Here is a 26,421-nt window from a genome sequence, read left to right on the forward strand (position 1 = left end):
TTCAACAGACTCCAAGGGTTTACTAACTAATTTTACAGGTTCAGAAATGGAAACAAAACAAGATTCATATTTCAGGAATATATTCCTATTAACCAAGTACACAGGGACCAAAATATAAAAAAATAACTTTTAAAAATCTATAGAAAGCACAAATACCCATGAGGAGATTAGACATAGAATATATTCTGTGAAATGTATTCTGCAGAAAAAAAGAAGAAAGAGGGCTGATTAAATTCAGAATGACAGTTTACTAATTTAAAATAAGGACTATAATGGCTCTCTTCTGGTTAATCCTGGCAGACTGACCATAAATTTTTATCTTTTCTCTTCCCCTATGGCAGACCTTAAAGGTTAGATCACTCTTCCCTTCTTTCTTGCCATCCTCTATATCAGAGGTTTCTCTTGCTCTATAAATGCCCTCCCTTCAAGACAGAGACTGCCTGTAGTCTTAGTTAATGAGATATATAAGGAAATTTGCCAAGGGAAACTGTAGGAAATATATCATTTTCTCAATAAAACAAATAATAGATGTACTGTTGTGTCCTTTCTCCCTTCCCTTGTTCCTCTTCACTTTTTACTAAGAAAATGTTCAGGCACACAAAAATAGACTGGTTGATATATACTATCATATAATTTCAAGAATTTCTGTTTCTTTTCTCTCCCTTGTGACTTTTTTTTCCTTTGGGGAGTATTTTTCTTTCAGGATGATTTTAAAGTAAATCAGCCTATCATGCATCTATAAATTCCTCAGTATGGATCTCTAACAGAGACATTTCTTTTTAATCAATGCAAACATGATGCCATTATCACATGTAACAAAAAAAAATTCCTTAAAATTATTGTGTAAAAATCCTGATTGCCTCAAAATATATCTTTTTTTTCCATATAACTATTTCTAAACAGTAATTGAATCCATATATAGATCTGGCTGATATACTTTACAAGTTTTTAATCAATGAGAATCTCTCCTCCCATTATACCATTATTAAGGGAAACTGGGCTATTTATGTTACAAAATTTTCTACATTCTATATTTGGTTAATTAGTTCTTCATGGTATCATTTAATTTGGCCCTCTATCCCCTATTCCTAGAGTCACCCATTTCTCCAAAATGAGATGCAAGCATGTCAGGAAATCTCTTCAGTGACTTGTAGGGAAAGTTTTGCATTCTCAATATAGAGGATTTTCCTTAGTAGAAAATGGTATTTAGAGACCATAACCTAGGCAATAGGGGCACTCCCTGCTTTTAGGTCAATTTTGGTAAGAAGAACTAATAAGAAACATGCACCGAGGCACACCAGGTCACTGCAGCAAACTTATCAAAATACCAATAGTATCTTTCACAGAACTAGAATAAATCAGCCTAAAATTGATACAGAATCACAAAATACCTTAAATAGTCAAAGCAATCTCGAGGGGAAAAAAAAGTTCTGGAGGTATCAGAACCCTAAATTCAAACTATACTACATAGCTACAGTAACCAAAAGAGCATGGTATGGGCACAAAAATAGACACATGGATCAATGAAATAGAATAGAGAGCCCAGAAATAATCTCACATTTATATGGTCAATTAATCTATGACAAAGGAGGAAAGAATACACACTGGGGAAAAGTCAGTCTTGATGATAAATGGTGATATGCAGAATAAAGCTGGTGTTGAATCACTACGTTGCACGCCGAAAATTGAGGTAACATTATGTGTCAACTATACATCAATTAAAAAACAATTTTTGTAAAGAATTAAACTGGACCACTTTCACACACCATATACAAAAATAAACTCAAAAGGGATTAAAGACCTAAATGTAAGACCTGAAGGTATAAATTCCTAAAGGAAAACACAGGCAATAATCTGTTAGACATCAGCCTTAGCAATATTTTTCTGAATCAGTCTCCTCAGAGGGAAGGGAAACAAAAGCAAAAATAAACTATTGGGACTACACCAAAATAAAAAGCTTTTGCACAGCAAAGGAAACCATCAACAAAATGGAAAGGCAACCCACTGAATGGGAGAAGGGATTTGCAAATGCTATATCCAATAAGGGGTTAATATCCAAAATATATAAATAACTCTTACAATTCAACACCAAAATATCTGATTAAAAAATGGGCAGAGAACCTGAATAGACATTCTCCCAAAGAAGACACACAGATGGTGAAAAGACCCATAAAAAGATAATCAACATCACTCATCATCGGAGAAATGCAAACCAAAACCATAATGAGATATTACCTCACACCTGTCAGAATGAGTAGAATTAAAAAGACAAGAAATTACAAGTGTTGGATGCAGAGAAAAGGAAAATCTTGTGCACTGTTGATGGGAATATACATTGGTGCGGCCACTATGGAAAATGATATGGAGGTTCCTCAAAAACTAAAAATATAAATACAGTATGATCTAGTAATTCCCTTACCAGGTATTTACCCAAAGAAAACAAAAGCATTAATTCCCCATGAAATATGTACCCCTATGTTTACTACAGCATTATTACTCTTGATTTCAGCACAGGTCAAGATCTCATGGCTTGTGAGATTGAGCCCGGTGTTGGGCTCTATGCTGACAGCACGGAGCCTACTTGGGATTCTCCTTCTCTCTCTGCCCCTGCCCCGCTCATGCATGCTTGCAGGCTCTGTCTCTCTCAAAATAAACTTTAAAAAAATTACTGAAGCACTAAGGTTGCCGTGAATCAAGAAGGCAATCAAGGTTGCCTTGGTGAATTGTGATGTATTCTTCAGAGAGAAAAAATAAAACATGAGCTAGTACTAATATTTCCAATTCAATGTTACGATTATGATATTTTTAATTCATTGATTAATATTTGAATCTTTTTTTCTTTTTTTAGGTTTATTTATCTTAAGAGAGAGAGCAGGGTGCCTGGGTAGCTCAGTCGGGTGAGCGTCCAACTTCAGCTCAGGTCATGGTCTTGCTGTTTGTGAGTTTGACCCTGCATCGGGCTCTGTGCTAACAAACAGCTCAGAGCCTGGAGCCTGCTTCACATTCTGTATCTCTCTCTCTCTCTCCCCCTCCCCTGCTCATGCTCTGCCTCTCTCTCTCAAAAATAAATAAATATTTAAAAAATTAAAAAAAAAAAAGAGAGAGAGAGCAAGTGGGGAAGGGGCAGAGAGAGAGGGAGGGAGAGAGGATTCCAAGTAGGCTCTGCACCACAAGGAGGAGCCCAATGCAGGGCTCGAACTCACGAACTGTGAGATCATGACCTGAGACGAAGTTGGATGCTCAACTGACTGAGCTACCCAGGCACCCCTGAATCTTTTCTTCTTATGCTGAAAATGTTTGTTCCTAACAATAATTAACATACTTAATTGTTTTATTCTGGAAAATACATATAATAATTTCAAAAGGGCATGTTAATATTACATCAAAAACTAAGCTTAAGAAATTCTTTGCAGGGCGCCTGGGTGGCTCAGTTGGTTGAGCATCTGACTTTGTCTCAGGTCATGATCTCACGGTTCATGGGTTCAAACCCTGCATCAGGCTCTGTGCTGACAGCTCGGAGCCTGGAGCCTGCTTAGGATTCTGCGCCTCCCTCTCTTTCTGCCCTTCCCCCGCTCGTGCTCGGTCTCTCAAAAATAAATAAACGTTGAAAAGTTTTAAACAAAAAGAAATTCTTTGCAAATTTTATTCTTACTATATGTCCAACCAGAAATGTATAATCAGAACACTTCGTCTTAGTGTTACTGGAAAGTGTTATCTGTGTAGTTTTGACAAAAAGTTAATATATAGTTAAGTTCATTTAATTCTAATTGTTTTCAATATTTATTCCTTTATTTCTCCTGCCTGTGACTCATCTTGCATTCACAAGGAGACATGCATGGAAATATGAGACAGTGAGTAACAACTAGAGGAGTAGAAAAAGTCTGTTAAGTGGAAGCATAATTGAACAGCTGAACCATATCAGTAACTATCTGTTACGTAAGAAATACAGTATTTTTATAAAATACTTCAGCTGAGATTTTGGTTACTTGTAGTCAAATGTCTTCATATCTGTTGAAAAACCTAAACCTTAGTTAAATTATGTAGAAAAATGTTTTAAAGACATCAATCCAAAGATCAAAAAAGTATGTAAAGGAAAACTGCAGCAAAGAAATTTTAGTAACATTTCAGAAGTCATAACGATACATACCAGCGATCATTAATTCAGCAAGAGGAACGAAGTCACAACTTAAGTAGTTACGAAGAGGACAGTGATAAGAAGTCACCTAATTCGTTTGCCAGACTTCCCAAGATTCTCAGCCCTTAAACATACTAAGGAATATAGAAAATGAGTTTATAAAAAGAGAAAGATGGGTTAAAATTCTAGAGACTGGCTGAACCCCAAACCTCACCCTCTAGCTGAAGATTCAATTAACTCTTTTTTCTCTCCTGTCTCCTCACCCATGGGGAACCCTAGATTCATCTGCTGAGAAATTAGAGACCCCAGCCACAGTAGCAAATAGGAATACGTGAATGGCTGCAACAAAAGAGAAAAGAGAAAGTCAATATACTTGTCACTCCTCCCTATTTGTTAGATTACTACCAGACCCACTATGCATCCTCTACTCTTCCATCCCCACATCGCCCATCATCAATACACATAATGCTCAGGTAAAAGAAGGATTATTATTTAGAGAAAGTGAATAGTCCCAAAGAAAAGGCATTCAGATGCTGGGTCTGCCAAATGGACAAGATGACTCATAGGCTGCTAACACTATAGAAAAAGCCCAAGAAATACACCTTTCATATAGAGTTTCCAATTATGTCTCCAAGGGCTGCACTCAACAGCCAAGCATCTCCTGTAATTTGAGGGAAGCTTCCAACCTGACAAAGATAAAAAAAAATGGGGGGCGGGGGTGTCAAAACTTGACAAAGAAAAAGAGAATTCAGAGAACAGAATGAACTTAGAAACTATGTGATAGAAACTATGTGACAGTAAATCTTACAAGTATATAACAAAGATTGGATGTTACACCTCCCTTCAAAAAGGGAATAAAAAAAGAGAGCTCCTTACAATTGAAATTTTAAGCAAAGAAAAAAAAACCCTTCAGAGAAAAGATAATGTTGAGAAAAATCCCAGGGAAATAAATTTAAAAAGAGAAAAACAGGAAAGAAAATGCAATATAAATTAAAGGATGAATCGAGGATATACAGCATTTCAGAAAAGAGAGAAAACACAGAAGGAAATAAAAATGAACAAATTTCAAAACTGAAGGTCATAAACCTCAAAATGTCAAGTGTCTACCCAGTGAAATGAGAGCCACGTTAAGGCAAATAATTAAAAAAGCTGGCATCAAAGGTCCTAAGATTTTCCAAAATGAAAGAAAAGTCACACTCAAAAGAATAACAATCAGAATGGACTAACATTTTTTAAGAGCAGTAGTAGAAATCTAGAAGAGTGAAGTCAGATTTCAAAATTCTGAAGAAAAGTGATATTCAACTTGTAATTCTATACCCAAACTATCAATCAAACATGAAGATTAAAGATTATTTCAGATATTCAAAAATTCAAAACAATTATATCCTATGCACTTCTTAAAAAGTTAGTGGAGGATGAGCGTTAGCAAAACAAATGAGTTATAAGGAAAAGTAAGAATGGGATCTAGGAAACAGAGAGTCCAATGTAGCATAAATCCTAAAATGAGAGCTATGGGCCCTGCAGAAAAAGCAAATAATCTTGGAGGCTGGAGCAGAAAAAAGGAAGAGAAAGTGAAATGTGCTGGAGATTGCTTCTTTATTCTCAGCATCGTCTCTGCTCTTTGAAGCTCTATGCCCATAGAGTAGGAACGAAAACCTTATAAACTAGATTTCCTACATCCATTGCCAGCAGATTTTAGTTTAGAGCCCCCAATGAAAGCATTTGTACAAGATTTAGATGGCAGAAGAAAATGAGAAGCCATTACTCTCCAGAGCACTCAAAGGCAGATGCAGTAGCTTTCAGGTGCCAAAGACAACTGATAGTAGTAGTTGTGGTTCACCTGAAATTCCTGTACTTCCACATTCTTAAAAACCAGCAATGGTTTTCCACTGGTTGTGCTAGGCTCCTAATTCTATTAAACTCCTTTATTCGGAATTATGAAAAGTACTTTGATTTCCTAACCTAAACTTGACTGATTCAGGGATCCTTTATGCAAAAATACAGAAATGATGGATTGTTTGAAGACCATTATTACATAGTTTTCAATAGTGACCATTATTTACATAGTCATTATATTGCACACATTGACTTTTGATCTAATTAGATTGTGATATACCTATATTTGGAGAATAGGGATAGGGAAAATCATTTGTGAGGAAAATGTTGACACAGTGACCCATACTCAATTTCCATAAAAAGAAGCTCTCTGTATAATGTTTAAAGTTGATGACTTTGAAAAAGAGTAGTGTAAGTCCATCACTTTTTTGTTTTTTGTTTTTTTTTAAAGGCAATATGGTTACTTGAGAGAAAAGGGTCAAGACAAGGGGCAGTCTGAGTCCAGGCAATAAAGAGCCTACCAGCAACATTAGATTTCTTAGGTATGTAATTATCTTACTTTCTTAAAGACAAATGGATTAGCAAAAAAAACCAAAAACCAAAAACAAAAACAAAAAACAAAACAAAACAAAACCCCACCACAACAACACTGAAAATAAGAAACAAGGTTTTAAAACAAACACAGAATATAGATGCAAAATAACTAGGATCTTTCGTCCTTTGAGTGAGACATCACTCCTTTTATTATTTATTTCTATGAGAGGCCAAACTACAGTCAGATTTTCGGGGGGTGGGGGGGGGGGTGGTGGAATCAAATGAAGGTACTAGAGCAAAATAATTAAAATGTTAATCTCCTTACCTGATGACAACCTGACACATCCACCTCCACAGTGAGACCATACATATCACCAAGACTTAGTATGGAGACTGTTTTTCCCCACAGAAATAATAGATGTTATCATTTATCATATATCAAAATATCACACATTATACCTACAATATGTGATAAGCAGTTCCAATGGTTCCTGCTGTAATTATTCTGTTTGTGCTTCCAGAACCGAGCGGTTCCCCGGGTAACTGGTTTATTGGCATAGGTAGGTTGTGTGTCTGTAGAAGCAGGGTTCAGATTTCAAACCAGCTGATCTGGAAGCCACCCTACCTTCACAGTGATACGTGTGTCACCTTCACAGTGACATGTGTCTTCTCAAATCTACTTTGTACTGACCTAAAAGTTACACTTCATCGATTCCAAGTTTTTGATTTGTCATGATGGGAGCAGCGACAGGAGTGGAGATGTCACTGAGCATCCATGTAAAACAAACACTAATTATTAGCTTATATATAAAGCAAGAATTCTGCTTAAGACAAGGTAGATTATAACAATACATTCTTTTCTCTACTTTTTGTTATGAAAAATTTCAGACATATATCTAAAGTAGAGGAAAAGTATAAAAATTCCTATGTATCCATCACCTAGATTCAGTAATTATCAATTTTGCCAATCTTGCTTTTTCCGTTTGTAACTAGACTTTTCTTTCTAGAGTATTTTAAAAACTAATGCCAGACATGTCATCTCACAATCCTTCCATTTTCAAAAATGCCGAACAAGCTTTGTCAATTTGGGCAGGAATTAATATTTGAATAGATATGTGAATCTTTTGATACTGAATATGTGAATAGACAATTCTGGCATAAGGAGAAATACATGTTACATAATCTGGTTTATTCTCTTCATGACTCATCTAAATTCAGAAGAAAATTAAATGGAATTGCCTATCCTCAGGCATGAATCTTAAAATCTGTCAGCCATTCAGGGCACCCATTCTCTTTGAAGGTACAAAAGTGTTAAGCAATCAGAAAAGTTTAGAGAAAGCAAGGAAAGAAACACAGGGATCAAGAAAAAAAGGGACATGAGGAAAATAGGAACTTAGAGACAAACACTAAATTACTCAGGAACTCTACTTGCCTGAAAAAAGAATTAGTTACCATAGCAGACATTGCCAGGGCCCTGCCCACACCCCTTCGAACTTTCAGGGTCCCCCTGCAGACTTCCAAATACGAGCACTTACATCTCTGTACCTGAGGATTCTGTACTTGAGGGAAGTGGTGGTTGGGCTAGGCATCCTTAACCGAAATAACTCTCAGAAGTTGGGTGTATAAATATCACAGCTCCCTTAACTCTCCGACGGGTAATTCTGTGACATATTTTACACTGTTTCTGAAAAAGTCCATAGTATTAGACTCCTCTAATAGTTGGTGTATTAGGTGCCCATCATTGTCTCCCTTTTGCCTGTATCATTGTCCCACATCCCCACTGGTATCACCTGAATTTCCTAAACAAGAAAACTTGCGCTTGAACCCCTGTCTCAGCAACTCAATCTAGGGAAACCTAAACTGAGACAATTACTAAACAAGATTCTTTTCTTGCTCTGTTAGATTTTAGATGAGCAAGAAAGGAAGACAAAGACTCTGTGGTAGGTGCTTCACATACATTATGTTTCAACTAAATCCTAATAACAGTAATGTGAAGTAAGAATTAGAGAATCACAATAAATTCTATCTATGATCTCACTGTTAGGATTTGAATTCAGGAATAAGATAAGATTAGGAAAAGTACCAGCAACATGAATTAGTTTAATCTAAATTTTCATAGGCCCTTTTTTCCCAAGCCATTCTCACTGTTTTATTTCCTCAAAGCACGGTATTATCTGATATTATCTTGTTCAACTATTTATTTACATATTATCCCTCTTACCCTTGGAATGGAAGTTACATAGACAAGGAATTTTGTCCTGATTAGCATATATCCTCAGAGTTGGGAGTAGATTCAGGCACTCCATGAATATTTGTTACATGAATAATTTATCCTTATAATCAAAATATTTTAGCCAATATTTCGTAACTCTTTATCTTTTCCAGATTTTCTGCAACTCAGTCCCACTTTGTGAACTTCCCAGAAACACCACACTTCCTTGCTGTTCTGATCATACTTTTGCCTTTAGGCCTTTGCACTTAATGTTCTCTCTATCCAGAAAGTTCTTTCTTTAGACAGGCCTCATGGCTTGTTCCCTCACTTCATTCAGGTCTTTTCTGAAACAGCACACTATTAGAGAGGCATTATTGCTTTATTTTTCTCTTTGGTAATCATCACTAATTGACATATATATTTATTTGTATGTCTATCCCCATTAGACTATAAGCTCAATGGAAGAAGTATATGGTCTGTATTCCTTTACTGGTATTTCCTCAACACTAAGAATAGATTTGCTGGGACACAGTAGGCACTCAACAAATTCTGTTGAATGAATAGATAAGCACAATCAAAATTAATAGTTATGAAATCAAGAATCTCCACAAAATTACTTTGGCTTTCTGAAATCTTTTTCAAAAGGTACCAATAATAAATACAAAAATAGGAGACTAAGTAAGGAGACGACAGTCCAACAGAAGGTCTTATTTTTAGGTTCTATTGATTACACTATGATACAGCACACGGACTCAAAAGATACACTTGCTAGCTCTCAGAGGTAAGGAACTCAGCTGCTGGGCTAGATCTCAACCATGTGTGCCACTTAAAACTAAATGCAGAACTTCAGGCATGTTTGATTAAATATCATCTTGTTAGTTTTAGTTCCGTATTCCAGCCACAACTGTTAGTTTTCAGCAGTTAAGTGAAAACTGAATGATAAAGTCTACTTTTTTTATATGACACATGCTCTTACAGATCTTATAAGGTACTGTCATTCTCACCTCCCTCTTGGAGCTTGATTGATTACTCCTTTTCCTTATGTTCATTAATCTCATCACCTTATCTTTTATACCACTTCATTTTAGCAGAAAGGTAATAATAAAACCCTCATCCATTATCCTTTTACTCATCTAGTCAAGCGGAAATGGTTAATAACATGCTACAAATTGAACTTCAATCACCTCATTTTCTCCTTTGTTGAATACACATTAAAATATATTCCAAAAGTGCAATTTGTTTTACAGGAGAATTTGTGTTATATTGCTACAGACAACTAAAATTAAGTGTTTCTCAGTTCGGTTATTAAATATATCCAAGTGCTCTTTTATCGATAATACTAAAACATTAACTCATTTTATTAGGGTATAATAATACAAGAGCCTTATCTCCCAGAACACAAAGACATCTAGACTACCTAATAGTATGTGTTATATGATGGGTCATTTATCTTTCAGAAAAAAAATACCAGTGATAATTTATGAATTGGCACATTATTACAGATGAAATTGCTCTCTATTTTTAAAAGTTAATTTGTTTACATGCAGCCTTATCTTGAAATGCAAGCCCTATTAGTGAAGAAGTCTATAACTGTCATATAAAACAGAAAGAGAAGAATGGATATATACATAAAATAGAAAGACACAATGATTTAAGATTTTAAAACTATAACCTCTTGAATGGAGTAAATTGAATATACAATTAGATTATGGTTTTCAAAAGAGAAAATTATTATTAAAATTATTAAGTTATTAATTATTATAAAAATTACACAGCATTTTTTTATATTACAACAAATACTTGTTGGATTGAGTTCTAATAGTCCTGAAACAGTAGAGGAAAATAGCTATCTTTTTGTGGAGAAAAGATTTCCTATAAAGATCTTCTAATGTGGGTGGGTATCTTCTATCCATTTGTAAATGGCCATGCTCACCAACTGACTAAAAACTAGACTTGCAGTAAATGTTGATAAACATAACCAGATAATAAAGGATTGTTGGATATTATCTTCCTACATCCCAAAAAAATGATCTTTGACTCCAGAAAAAAAATTAGTAACGGACTTAGTATTTGAGCCCCAAACTGTACCACTTGTTAGAATAAAACTCATCTTTATTATGAAATACTTACAATATACTTATAAACATATTTTTACACTGTTGCTTTAAAAAGACTGTTCCTTTTTATCCATTAAATTGTTTCACTATAAAATATACATGGAAATATATGATAATTACAAAGTTATTAAATTTTATATCATTGTTTACTCAATTTCTTGGTGTTGCAGAATCAAGAACAAGTTATCAATTTTTGTTTACTTTTAAGACTTAGAGAACATCATCTAGTATTCCCTGTGAATAAGTCTTTCTCTTTTTATATGATTTTATACTTCTCGAGTTAGTGGAAAGTTTTTAAGATACCTGTCATATTAGACATGAATTGTATGTCATAGTTATATTATGTTCTTTGTGAATAATCTTGGTTTTATGTGGAACACACAAAAGAATAATAGGCTAAAATTATTAAATACTATTTCTTTCATACAAATAACAATAATAACGTATTATTAAGTTGATATTATATATGTTGAATACGTATTTTCATTTTAAGGAGAGGGAGAAATTAACATTTTAATACTATTTAACATGTGAAAATCACAAAAGAATCAATAAATAAGCCTATGCATGCAACAGTTTTGATTTTAATCTCCAAACACCTTGAACAGTATCAGATGCCATTGTCTATAAGCAAATGAGTTTATCAATTTAATGGGGATTCAGGCAAATCAGCTGTTTAATGACAACTCCAGCTAATGTGGCAGAGGTTTTGCTCCAGTGCTGACAAAATCAGTGTGATAAAACTGTGACGAACTGATGAAAGCCTATTTCTTCTTAAACCAACATTTCATGTAATTAATAGCAAATAGCAGAATGTGATAATTTAAAACATTTCATTTATATCCTTTATATTTAATGTGTTTTTATATTCAGACATAATGGTTTCAATTTTTTATATTCTTGAGCCTTTTCTTACCCTATCTATCTTCTCCTACTGTTTAACTCATTTCTCTCAATTTTCTCTTTCCTCATTTGTTCTCTTTCTACACTGAAAGTAGCATGTAATGTCACTATTTAAACAAGACAAATTTTAATTACTGTTTTTACAAAGAACAATTCCTAAGTTGTTGGGTTTAGAAAAAAAGACAGTATTTAAAGGCTTCTTGTTAGTTGGGTTATGCTTTGTTGGTCCATAATTTGGAGATCTACTTTATAAACAAAGTTAAGAACATTTAAAAAACTGAAGACAGAAAATATTTTTTAACATTCTGTATTTTCCTATGTTCTTGTTTCCTAAGTGAGAAAGACATACTTTACAGGCACCTGGGTGGCTCAGTAGGTTAAGTGTTCCATTCTTGATTTCAGCTCAGGTTATGATCTCATGTTCATGAGATCCAACCCTGCATCTGCCTCTGCTCTGACAGCCCAAAGCCTGCTTGTGATTCTTTCTCTCCCTCTCTCTCTCTCTCTCTCTCTCTGTCCCTCCCCAACTCATGTGTGTGTGTGCATACTCTCTCTCAAATAAACAAACATTAAAAAAAGAGATACTTTATAGTACAAAATGCTTTCATTCTTAAGATATGGGTGCTAGTATAATTCCTACAGATTCAGAGGTTATTATTAACAGCAGAAGCTTTACATGACATAAGAAGTTTTAATGATATAGTTGTACTATTAAATAAAGTAACTTCTCTGATTTTCAGTATGAATTTTACAATCGCTAACACAAAGCAGTGGAAATAGTGAAGATGGTTAAGAAATGGTGGCTCTATTGGGGTGCCTGGGTGGCTCACTTGGTTGAGTGTCTGACTTCAGCTCTGGTCATGATCTCGCAGTTTGTGGGTTCGAGTCTAGCGTTGGGCTCTGTGCTGACAGCTCAGAGCCTGGAGCCTGCTTCAGATTTGGTGTCTCCCTCTCTCTGCCCCTCCCTGCTCACACTCTCTCTCTCAAAAATAAACATAAAAAAATTTTTTTAATAAAAATAAAATGGTTAAGAAATGGTGGTTCTATCAATTTTGGTTATATCTGGCTATGAGTAAAATCTAAATAATGTTTTAAGCAAGTTAGGGACTTTTTCTTTGTTTTCAAATAACAAAGGTAATAAAGGTAGCCAATTAACTAGATCAGTGGCTCAAGAACATAAAGCCTGAGGTCTCTGATTTTCTTGGCTTTTTCCAACTATTACTTTTTTTTTAAGTTTATTTATTTATTTAGACAGAAAGAGGTGCATGAGTTAGGGGCAGGACAGAAAGAGAGGCAGAGTGAGAATTCCAATCAGGCTCTGTGCTGTCGGCACAGATTGACACGGGGCTCAATCTCACCAACCACGAGATCAAGACCTGAGCTGAAATCAAGAGTTGGATGCTTAACTGACTGAGTCACCCACATGGCCCCCAACTCTTATGTTTATGTTCCAGAAAGAAGAGGAAAGAGAAGGACAAAGAGTAAAAGGCAAATCTAAGCTGAGAACCCTAACCCAGCACCCCACTTATATCTTATTGGCCAAAATTCTAATTGCCAGTCCTTCCTTTAAGGAAAACTAGAAAGTGTGCGTGTGTGTGTGTGTGTGTGTGTGTGTGTGCGCGCGCGCGTGCGTGTGTGTGTTAAGCTGAGAACACTGGTGTCTTTCAAATTTCAAGTTCCTATTAGTTTTCTTAAATGTTTTTTTAGGGGCGCCTGGGTGGCTCAGTCGGTTAAGCAGCCGACTTCGGCTCAGGTCATGATCTCACGGTCCGTGAGTTCGAGCCCCGTGTCGGGCTCTGTGCTGACAGCTCAGAGCCTGGAGCCTGCTTTGGATTCTGTGTCTCACTCTCTCTCTGACCCTCCCCCATTCATGCTCTGTCTCTGTCTCAAAAATAAATAAACGTTAAATTTTTTTTTTAATTTTTTAGTACTTTTTAACAAACTTTTTACATTTGAAATAAGTCTTAAACAAATGGGCTCATTGGCTCCCTCACAAAAAATGTCTCTAGACATTTCCTCTTCTCCTATATGCCTAATTCTCCAGATATACTATAATCAGGGGGTTACGAGTATGAATTCTGGAATTAGACTGAGTCGAAAACTAAGCTCCAGCAATTTTAGGCAAATTATTTAATTTCTCTGGACCTTACTTTCTCCAACTATAAAAAAAGAAATAATGTTGTAATGGTAATAATTGAATTATTTAACATATATAAAACTCTTAACACATCATGTTTTATAAGTATTATTTATTACTCATACTACCTTTTCCTTCATTGGAGATATATTCATTAAGTACTTCCTATGTACCAGACATTATGCTAAACACTAGAAATGCAAATTGTGACCAAATCATACTTGAACCCACTCTCATAAAGATAATTTTTACCATCTTTTTATTACTACAAAAAGTGAATACTGAGTTTGTTTATAGCAAGAGAGAAGAAATCACAGTGAAATAAAGTTATTATAAACATAATATAAAGATTAGTAAGGCACTGAAGATTCTAGACAGTTTCTGTTGCCTATAAAACCCAGCTAAGAATGTCAAGATAATCCAGAATCAAGCAAAAATAGCTTACTAATTTAAACTATCTTCTCAGAGTTTCTTTTTATTTTTAATGTTTTATTTTATTTTTAAGAGAGAGGCAGGATTCGAGTGGGGGAGGAACAAAGAGAGGAGACACAGAATCTGAAGCAGGCTCCAGGTTCTGAGCTGTCAGCACAGAGCGCTATGTGGGGCTTGAACCCCATGAACCATGAAATCATGACCTAAGCCGAAGTCGGATGCTCAACTGACTGAGCTACCCAGGCACCCCTCTTTTCAGAATTTCTATTCCATTTAACTATGAATTTGATAATGATATAGCCACAATCATATAAAAATGTTTTTAAAGTTTCATAGCAAATTTTAAGATTACTTAAGATACCTGGTGGTATTAAAGTGTCAGACCAAAATAATTTTATATGGAGTCTTGCTGCTAAAGCACAAAAATGCAAACAACTTGCCATCAGTATTACAAAAAATATATGTGGAAGTATTAAGTTGTACCCCTCCCTCCTCCCCACCCCCCAAACCTGGACAAATATTTATTAACTCAAAGGGCTTTACTAATTATGTAAATGGATATTTTTCCTACATGTAATTTTATTCAAACTTCCCCTCTTTTCCCCAATTAACAACCCTGCCAAATGTTTGGACTTGAAAAGGCCACAGCTTTATACACAATTAACAGTCAAATTCTAACACAAATTACATGTCATTCTTATCTCTATATACACATTGAACTCCTATATCGTGTTGCCAGCAGGCAGCTTGCACTAGGGAATACATCCTGAATTTGTTTAATGTCTACGAATAACAGTTCTCACCTAGGAAAGAGATACTACCCACTGCCAGCTCTATGTGAATGAAATTTTCCATGTTCTCTCCTTTTTATTTTTTATTCAAATAGGTACTTTAGAGTTTAGAAAATGATCCACTTATTCATCAATCTGTTTTAACAAATATTTTCTTGAAGCATAAAAGGCAAAAATAATCTTCATTTGTCTTTAAAAAAAAAACTCTGGATCATTACAGGAACTTTCACGTATGGCAAACATATTTTCTGAAATAGTTGGGGAAATATCATTTGACAAATCACTTGAGTGTGAGAAAAAGTACTTGAAATTAGATCAAACCTTGAAAATAAGATATGTATGGTCTCTATATGTATCACTGTTTCCCTAGGAAAGGTTTTCAACAATGGAAACACTAGAAATAATTGATTTCTTACTTAGCAAGTATACCAGACAATTATCACTTTAAAATGCTCAAACATGTCCTAATCTTTCTAAGTGCAAAATTTTATTACCAGAACACCTCAGTAAATACCAGTCATTTATATAATAAAAAGGAAACTGAAATATATCTTTTATACAACTAATATGCATACATATTATGTTTTGAAGGTAATATGAAAGGCACTCCGTAAAGCAAACGGACTTCTTAAAATACAAGTATCATTCCCATTGTACCTTTTAAATAAACAAATCTGATTGGGTTAGTTACTGGCTTCAAACTCTTCAGTGGTCACTCATTGTTCTTAGAATAGTTTCAGTTCCTTTAATTAGCATGTGTTTACCTATCCAGATTCATCTCCTACAATCTCCCCCACTAGGCCCTAAACTCCAATCATATTACAGTTCTTTCTATGCCTCCATCTCAACAAAGCTCTCTCTCAAATTGGCATCTTTACCTGAGTCTGCTATATACTTTCCCCAGTAGATTCTTGCTAGTAAATTAGTAGATTCCTAGTAGATTCCTACTCATCCTTCAGTTCACAGTTTAAACATCATTTCCTTTATGAACCGTCTATGAGGTCACTCCTCCGTCACTCCTCCTATTCCCCTCCAAATATTAAATGTTGGCTATAAATTTCCATGCCACCCCATACTCTCCTGCCATAAGATTTACAATAATGTACTTCAGTGACTTGTTGATCACCCTCTGCTGAAATGTCAACTCTGTGTATCATTAAAAAGAACCATATCTGTCTTTTTCACTGTTGGATTCCCAAGGTCTGCATACATGGGCCTGACCCTCAATAATTCTTTGATTTCTAAAATTGGCTTATATATATATCAATTTAAAGCAGAGCTCATAAGCACCATAATATCCATTTAAAATATTATACTCTCTTTCCACTGTTACAAATCCCTTCCTATGAATGTAAGAAGTTCTGAAAAGCAGGAAGAGGGAAAGGAGAAGGAGAAGAAGGAAAACGTTGATGAGGAAAGAGAAAGCGGGGATGAAGAGCAGGAGCAAAAGGAGGAGAAGGATAGCAGGCAGAAGAGGAAGAATCAGGAGGGGGAGCAGGAAGAAGAAACTGTGACATGTTTGGACATGGCATTCAGTTTGGTGCAATGGGGGAAAAGTTGTGAATTTTGAATCAGTATTCTAGATGTGAGTTCAAACTGCACCACCTGTTAATCTATCTGATGCTGTGAAAGTTGTTTAAAGTTACAAAACTTCAATTTCCTCATTTGTACAACAGGGAATATTAAAGCCTGTCCTATAAATTTCAGAGAGTTGTGAGGTATTCATGAAATTAAGCTTGCAAAAGTCCTTAAAAACTGTGAAGCTCTTCATAATAGAAGGGACTATTAATATCTTTACCATTAATACCACAATCAAGGTAATCTCAGCTAAGAATACTTACTCATCACTTCAGAAAGTTTTGGCTTATATATGAATTAAAATATAGTATTTAAAAGTAACCATAAAAGTTTATAGTCAAAAAATTATACAAACCAACCCTGAAATAAATTCCAATATCCTAAGATCTTGCTACAATTTCAAAACATCTCCTGAAATTTCTTGTCCTTTGTACTGATATTATTAAGTTCATTATACATTTTTATTTTACTTATTGCACTTTAAAATTCTGTACATGAAAGCTGTTATTATCCTGAGACAATAATCATTATCCTTTTTATTATAAAACTTGAACGTTTTCCTTTCTTAAAAGTGATTGCAACTCAACTTTGTTAGATGGTGAAAAAGAACTGTTACATACTCTCTAAAACTATACTATGCTTTTTAAAAGGTATATGTGTTTTGAATAATGGCTAAGATAGTAAATATTTTATTTCAAATTTGTGGTGAAAATTTAAAGAATATATGTTAGAACTCATCGTAAGGCTTCACTAAGACAGTCATTTTAAAAAATGATTAAATAATGAAAAAAAATTCTTTGAACACTCTTTGGGGCAGTTATCATGACTCTATTACCTACTAAAGTAAAAATCATCTTGATCCTTAATTTTTGAGTGTTATAAAATTTAAGTTCTCCAAAATTCAGTGATAATCCTTTGTTGGTATTAAAAGGTTTCTTTTCTTTTTCTCCTATCCATTTGGACTACATAATTCTACAATTACAGATGTAATCATAAACAGCATGTTTCTCAAAATGCTCTGAAGGCATCAAATTATTGTAGTAAAATCTTGAATAAACAAATCTTTTTAAGTATCCCTATTTCTCATATAAGTATATACACATATTTTCCAAAAATAATGCCATTGGGATTTTATGACTTTGAACCAAAGCTCTAAAACCATACTATTCAACTAAGGGTTTCTCTAGCAATATGAACATGGCCACGCTGCACATGTTACTTTTAGCTTCTTTATGTACAACAAACTGCATTCAATTGGTGAACAAATACAATGTTTAGTATCATATTTAAAACCACCATTCAACCCTTTTCTTAATGCCATTATCAGTTTTTCTTTTGCAACAATTTTGTGTATAAAAATAAAAGCACTGGATTTTTATTAGTGCTGCCCCCTCTTTGTTTTGCTCCACTCTGTAAAGCCCTTTTGGGACACTAAGCCTGCATTTACCATAATACGGATTAAACTTTCTTTGTCCCGTTGCACAGGGTTTGTTAGCAGGTTAGTCTTTTTACATTTTTCACAGGCAGCCTGCAGCTTACCCTTTAGGCCTCACTCAAAATACTTCTGTGGATTTACAAAAATGCCAGAGTGGTCTTGGGGTTAATTGGAAGATAAGTGCAGCCTTTAACATAGAGACTCATTAAACATTTAGCCTTACCACAACTCACTATCCTTGGAAAGGAAAAGTTCTAGAGCCACTTTAGAAATAATAACACAGTAAAATAGTTTCTTAAAATGATTACTGGTTGTTTTACAGACTTGGAAATACTTCACTTAACTGTTCCAAAGGTGATATAATAGAACAAAGTAATTTCCCTGATCAACTCTTTTGGTTTTAATGTGTGTTGATCATAGATGAAAATAACCAGATTTTCTACAGCAACTAAAAGGCAAAATCAAGTTTATGTTGAGAGATTCGAAGTAAAAATTCAGCTGATGTGAAATGGCAGGTAATAACTTATTTTTGAACCAAAAAAAAATAATTCTGGGATTTTAATTTTGTTGATTGTGTTTTTGTCCAAATAAATCACCAGACTCAAATATATTTATCACTTAGAGCCAAATGGAAATTAAATGTACAAAAAAAAACCCCTACCATGTGAAATATTTTTAAATTTCTATTTCTTTAATTTCTGAGACACATACATATATAAAAATAAGCACACTTATATATTAAGTCCAATGTATACTCATTGCTGACAAGCTATTTTTTATAATTATGCAAGCAGATTGTTATCCAGATTAACTTTTCCATCCCCTTACCTCCTTCCAACACTATCACTCACATACAAAAAGAAAAAAAAAAGAAAATGCGACAAAACACACAGACACTTGAAGTAAAGGATTAGACATATTTGCCCAAGATGCAGATAACAAAAGCAAAAGTGAAGAAAATTGAAGAGACAGCCAAACTTCAGCAACAAAATGGTTAAAGAATCTGAAGCATTGTTCCCCTTATTTTAAAAGTCCGCTATATTGTGAACAGCGCAAACATCAGACAAGTTAAGATTACTGACCATTATCTCCTTAATTTTCTCCGCTTTCCCTCACATTCCCTCTTGCTATCTGGGCACCATTTTTCTAAAGCTTTATTTCTGCTAAGAAGTAAACTTTCCCTAATCCATCCATAATGGAACCTTTAATTGGATTGGGAGCAGGGTGGTGTATAAAATAGCCCCTATTCACTCAAAAGGACTGTAGTTTTAGGGACTTAAAGCAGAAAGGTATTGTGAAAGAAAATCCTCAGGGAATCAAGGATTAAAATGTGGCTCTCTTAAATTCATCAACTCCAGAACACAAATGAATTGCTTCCTTAAACAGGTAACTTTCCAAATAAATGGCATAGTAGAACTGAAATTAAAATTACAATTTTCCTCTAAGGAAAATGACGCATTTATACTAATATTTTTTGGCTTTATAAACAACTTACTTACACTTCCTTTCCTAAAGCTTACAACTATGATGCCAGGAAGCAAGTGGAAGGCCCTAAACATACCTACTCACATTCTTCTTACTCTACATATATATTTTCCCTGTTAAATGTCTAAGAAGAAAAGCATTAAGCATTTGCTTAATTAATTAGTTCCTGCACATGTTCTGGAAGCACTGCTATGAAACAAGTTTGTTTCCAAACAAAAATACATTTTGTTCTTACTGCTGGGGCGGGGTCAGATACAAGTAATCAATAGTCCCTCTTCTTCCCTTAACCAAATATCCTTCCTCTTGGCTTCTTTCACACACACCCCACTTCCAAATATCCTTTGTTAGGATATAGGACTGCTGTCTTATGGCCCCTTCCATGGTGCACATTCAACCGTCTAGAGTGTCTTCAACAGTGAGAAGGGGCTATAGTCCATACTTAGTCACTCTCCCACTGAACCAAAGATACTCAAAGGACTAAACCTGGTATCTAAAGTAAAATGAAATTCAGAATGTACCTACCAACTTTAAAGTAATCTCTCAAAAATTCACAGATTTATCAAAACAATGGGGAATTGTGAAAGAAAACCGTTAGCAGAGAGCCAAATTCCAATTATCTCATTTTATTCTCTCAATAACCCTACAAGGTAGAGGTTACTCCCTGTTTCACACAAATATAAAAGTAAGAAGTATTCACTATTTTGGAGAGCCATTAAAATTAAGACATCCAACTATTATTTTTATCTGTGCCATTTTACTAATAGATAAGTCAGTATGTAAATCTCAGTGGTTCGTATGTAAATATCATAAAAGTGTAATGTATTTAATCATATTCGATGTGCATTTATGCTTCTTTACAACTTCATTTCAGTTTTTACATATGGTGATTAAGTTTTAAATGACTGACCAAAAAACTATGATGAGTTAGAAATTACCTTCTATTAGAGTGTTTATTCATAATAAATTACAGTTTCTAGGGCATCAAATAACTTTAGGCCTTTATTTGCTGCTCAGTAAGAAGCAATCAAACTTACATGGAAAACAGTGCTTTAACTGAAAGACTGTATCATTATCTTGGCTTCCTACAACGACATCACCCGGACTTATATAAGATTGTTGTGTTATAAAATATTTAATATAAAATAAATACATAAGTAAACTTCTAAATATATAAAACATGTATATGGATAAACATATTCAGCTAGAACAACATAAAAAAGAATAAAACTTTGGGGGCAAAGCCGAATTCAAACAAGAATTTCATAAGTTATACATCAGAGTGGCAATTTAAATCACTAACAAAAATAAGTTTTAAGCACCAAAGAAAAGCTTGTATTAATACTAATATATATTTTTATATCAGGCCTATCCTTTAAAAGACAGAAGTACGAAAGCAATTTGTGTCAAGATCCAAAGAAATGAAGTCAGAAGGTTAAGAACACTATACAAATCTCCACACTAGTAACTGTGTCCCCTGCAACTACACAGACACACTTGCCAAAACACATAGAAAACTTCCTTATTAAAAAAAAAATTCCTATTTATTTAATAATAAAGTTCATATTTACATAACTTTTACATATTTACATAACTTTTAGAAAGTTATCAAAAGTTCACTATTATCTTAATTGTTAGTGGCTGTATTCTCAGCATATTTGTGCAATGTATAACAGGATACATCTAACAGAAAGCCATGATCTTTTTGATGGACACTACGTGTGTACGAAAGAAGAAGATACATACAAACAAGACAGGATGAGGAAAGGATATGTGTTGGGAAGCAGATATTATAGATAAATTCTACTACTCTGGGTTTGGCAGGGCAAAGGGAACAAAGAGGAGGAGGGAAAATCAGAGTAGACACTTTGATTAAAAAGAAGTCTCTCAAATTCCTCTTTCTTAAAAAAAAAAAATCTCAAAGAGCAAAGTTAGTTGGTATTTCTTGTACTGGGTTGGAATGAGGAAGCAAAGTCCAGGAAGATCAGAAAGACAAGAGTTACTAAAATCAGGACAGAACTTAAAAGTCTGCTAAAGGATTACACCAGAAAGAATACTTCTTATTTTGGTTATTATCTGAAAATACACACACACACACACACACACACACACACACGAGCATGTAATCAGAACCAAAGACATGAGAAATCTTAAAACATTTTTAGCAGATGAAGAATTGCAAATGGAAATTAACAGAATCAATCATAACTAAAGAAGTATGAAATGGCTATATTTTCTTAACAAATTTCATCAATATATCTTATAAATAAAATATTAATAAAAAGGCTTTCATGGAAGTCCTGACCTCAGTTCCTCCATAACCTTAATTTCCCCATTATACCTAAAATCCTTTGAAAAAAATTCTACCAAGGTGGTTTTACAATATTGTAACCCTCTATATAAGGCATTATCATCCTTTCTTAATAATGTTCTTTGCCAATTTGAAAACTAAATTCATTGGGACTGCATGCAAAATGAGCCTTCTCTACATTACAGTCAGTGTTTAAGGAAAGTATTTTCACATTCATTCATTCATTCATTCAAAAAAATTTTGAACGCCCATTGTGTATGAAATACTGGACATCAACAACAAAAAAGTGGGTGGAGAAATATTTTACTAAGAACTAGAGAAAAGTCACTCTAAATATCCTGTTTAAACCTACACTTTGAGCAGTAAATATTAATAACAGAAAACAAGGCCCAAATAACCTTAAAATGTCTGAGGTTACTGTTTAAGTGGGGTGGGGGCACGGGAATCTGAAAATCAGAGTGACTATGATCAAATCCAACATTACTTCTTCCATCAACTCCAGGTTTTGTGGTAAAATTTTCATTTGTTTTATTTTAGAAGGAAATACTAACACACACACACACAGAATGCCACCACCCACTCCCAAATTATAGATGGTGTTATTTACTTAAAACACTTTAGACATTAAGAGGAATACTTTGGTCAACCCACAACACTCAAATCTATACTCAGGTTTTAGTAATGATAATACACTTTTAGCTAAACTTCATTCATGAACTAAACTAATACCTAGATAGCTCATCAAATATGGACAACTACAAACAATTGTATCTTCCTATATAAATGGGATCTAAAAATATCCTAGTGAAATAAAATAAAAATAAAAGTATTATAGGATCCTAAGAGTAAATATGCACCCTAATATATTCAATACAGTTAATAAAGGTATTTTAAGTTTGTTCCAAATATCTGATAAACTTAATCAAAAACTCATTATCTCGGGGCGCCTGGGTGGCTCAGTCGGTTAAGCGTCCGACTTCGGCTCAGGTCACTATCTCGCAGTATGTGGGTTCGAGCCCCGCGCCGGGCTCTGTGCTGACGGCTCAGAGCCTGGAGCCTGTTTCAGATTCTGTGTCTCCCTCTCTCTCTCTGACCCTCCCCCATTCATGCTCTGTCTCTCTCTGTCTCAAAAATAAATAAACGTTAAAAAAAAAAAAACTCATTATCTCTGAATGATGATAATTAAAAAATTTTATTTGAGAATAAATAATAAGATATTTTAAATGGCTACTATGTTTGATGTTTAACTATATTCAAAAATGTTCTTATATGATTAATATCTAAAGCTCCCTTAAGACCCAAATCATGTCCATTTTTACTTGCTACTGTAGACTCAGCAACCAACGTAACTGCCACATTAGTACATATTCAAACATTTTGGTGGAATGAATGCCTATATATATACTTATGAAAGATTTTAGTCATTTTTTAACCTATGTATTTACTTAAAAGTTCACTGCTGACTTTGTATTAAATGTGAACGTTCTAACACAATTTTGCTTGTAAAATAAATTTTGCATTATTTATAAATTATATAAACACTGTGGTACACACATTATGCAGTTTGGACTTTTTGAAAGTCATCTTTGTCACCATACAAATGCAAGTTGTCATAAAATTTTAAAATGTTGTGGTGTATAAATTGGATACTTCTTCCAAAGTGGTCTTGCAATGTCTTATCAAAGTCTTACCAACATGGTATCAAAATCCACAAGCAAAATGAGATCTAAAAGTAATATGCAACCTTTTTTTTAAAATATGAAGTTGAGAAACAAGATGTCACAAAAATAGGGACCCCACAATTAACAAAGCGACATGATTAAAAGAGCATGTATCATGGGTATGCTTCACCCAGTACCCTCACCTTGGGTTTCTAATAAGAATCCTCATTAAAAGGAACCAAGGCCCTTTGGGGAAACAGCTGATTCCAGAGCTGCAGGAAGGAAGGTTCAAGATGAACCAAGAACCTCTTGCTACCCCAAAAAGTCAGAAAATGCTCAGGAAAATAAAGGGGCATGTCAAAAAGGACATAAAAATTAGCTTGAAGAGGTTACTGCTGGCCAAATCTGAAATAATTTGAGCACTAAGATGATTATGAACATTAAAGAATTTTTATGTATTGAAAACAGAAATTCATAAGACCATACCAAAAATAAATCGATAAACTGGGTGAGACAAAAAGGTATCATGTTAAATTATAATGCCAAGTTGGAGCACCTGGGTAGCTCAGTCGGTTGAGCGTCCAACTTCAGCTCAGGTCATGATCCCACAGCTTGTGAGTTCGAGTCCCACATCCGGCTCCGTGCTGAAAGCTCAGAGCCTAGAGCCTGCTTCGGATTCTGTGCCTCCCTCTCTCTCTGCCCCAACCCACTCACATTCTGTCTCTGTCTCTCTCAAAAATAAATAAGCATTAAAAAAATGTTAAAAAAAATTATAATGCCAAGTGAATAGCATGGAAGAGTTGATGTTGAGAATGATCATTTTCTAACCATCATTGTGAAGACTGATGTAGGCAAGAATTGTTAAGTGGACTCTACATTTCATTCAGATTTCATTAGTTTCCATTATAATTTTGATGAGAAGTAAAATATTTTCATAATCTCACTACAGATGGATTGTTAAGTGCAAAGGATAAAATAATAAATATACTAAAGATGTTGGACAACACCCTGACTGGTCAAAATCAGTATCAGCATTGAAAGGCAGATGGGGCATCATGTCGGGATGTAAACCTCTAACAAAGATACATCACTTATGTAGTATTCCAACTAGATATATAACCTGAATCTGACCATAAGGAATCAGTAGATAAATTCAAATGAGGATTATTCTATTTAAAAAGGAAACAAGTCTATTCTTAAATAGTCAATGTCAAAAACAAAACAAACAAACAAACAAAGGAAGTCTAAGGAAATGTTTCAGATTAATGGCAACTAAGGAAATTAAATGTAATGCCTAATCCTAGACTAGATAATGTATGGGGGGGGGGGAAATGTTAAAAGACGTTACTTGGTCAATCAATGAAAGTGAAATATATATAAATATATATAAATATATAAATATAAATACAAATGAGTTCAGTAAATGATCAGTGAAACCTGGCTTTGAAATGTTTTGCAAAAATAGTAACTCTCTCCTGTGATGTCCTCTGTGACCAAGAACTCACTGAAGGCTATTTTCAGAAAAGCGTAAAGCTAACTGTTCAAATATGAAAACGAACCTCTAATTATGCTTTCACAATTACCACTTGCTGGTATTAAATAAAATTACTAATTTATAGAGTACACACAAACACATGTTTGGTCTCCTTAAGAGGTTTCCCCAGGTCAAGTATTTAGAGTTCCAAATTGATACTTAGTAGAGCAGTATATAGGTCTATATTCATAATTCAAATCATTGGCAATTTTAAAAAAGTTACCATTAGTAAGTGGTATCTGAAACTACAACAAATAAACAAAAGCAATCCTCTACTTCAAGTTATAATAAAATTCTTCCTGAAAACTTTGTCACAAGTTTCATGTTTTAATCTACTCTTAATGTGATAAAACTATGTTATTCTGTTATCAGTGAGGAAGAGTTATTCTAAATGAGAACTTTTTCTAAATGACGGAAGGTTTAAAATACTGTATTCCTTTAGGTGAAAATATTTCTAAACCATGACGGTATTCTGTGGTAAATAGAAGAATACTCCCTCCAAAAGATGTTCACATCCTAATGCTCAGAACCCATTAATATGTTACCTTACATAGCAAAGAGGAATTAAGGTTGCAGATGGAATTAAGGTTGCTAACCAGTTAACCTTAAAATAAGATTAACCTGGATTATCCACTGCACCCCTGTAATTACAAGGGTCCTTCAAAGTGGAACAAGGTGGCAGAAGAGCAGGTCAGAGTAATGTGATGTAAGAACCAATCAACTTGTGGTTGCTGGCTTTGAAGATGGAGGAAAGGGGCCACCAGCCAAGGAATACAGGAGGCCTGTCGAAGCTGGAAAAGGCAAAGAAATGAACTGTACCCTAGAGCCTTTCCTCAAGAGTGGAATACAGTCCCGTCAACATCTTGACTTTATCCAGGGAGACCCACATTGTTCAAGTCACTAAGTTTGTGGTAATTTGTTATAGCAGCAGCACAAAACTAATGTATGCTATTTTCTCTTCTCTCATAGAAAGTGTAAGAAATGTAATTTAATCTTTAAAATCAAACAGAATCATTATGGGAATCAATGAATGCTTTAAGCAACAACCTACCTACTCCAACCTCCAAGCATGCACAAAGATTCCCACATTCACCGTTACACTATATGCAGACTCCAAGCGATCTTTTGACAAGAGGTGTTCTACTACCCATGACTCCACTTCATCTACTGTGAATGGCTCTGCTCTCATTACTCACCACATCATTGAATATCCCTCAGTCTCCACTACTCTCTTTCCCTCTTGGTTCCCCTTTAATTCTTTCCTGTTATTTTTGCTCATACAATTCTCTCCCGAGCTTCTTGACTCCTGCATAAAGATTGGAC

At 34.4% G+C, this 26,421-nt stretch overlaps 1 protein-coding gene across 8 annotated transcripts in view; it reads right to left on the minus strand.

Annotated features, from left to right (window-relative positions):
- The window catches only part of LRBA (LPS responsive beige-like anchor protein), a 779,818-nt gene that overhangs the window by 239,306 nt on the left and 514,091 nt on the right, over positions 1 to 26,421 (minus strand). The window contains exon 1 of one of the 8 annotated variants that reach the window (XM_060655642.3): positions 6,831 to 6,890. The exons of the other annotated variants lie outside the window; for them this stretch is intronic. Coding sequence (XP_060511625.3) covers positions 6,831 to 6,875 — 45 coding nt within the window. The 5' untranslated portion in view covers positions 6,876 to 6,890. Of the gene's footprint in view, positions 1 to 6,830; positions 6,891 to 26,421 lie in introns of those variants that run through there. 8 annotated transcript variants of the gene reach the window in all.

Source organism: Panthera onca, chromosome B1, assembly GCF_046562875.1.
Source record: "Panthera onca isolate mPanOnc1 chromosome B1, mPanOnc1 haplotype 2, whole genome shotgun sequence".
Lineage (NCBI taxonomy): Eukaryota > Metazoa > Chordata > Mammalia > Carnivora > Felidae > Panthera > Panthera onca.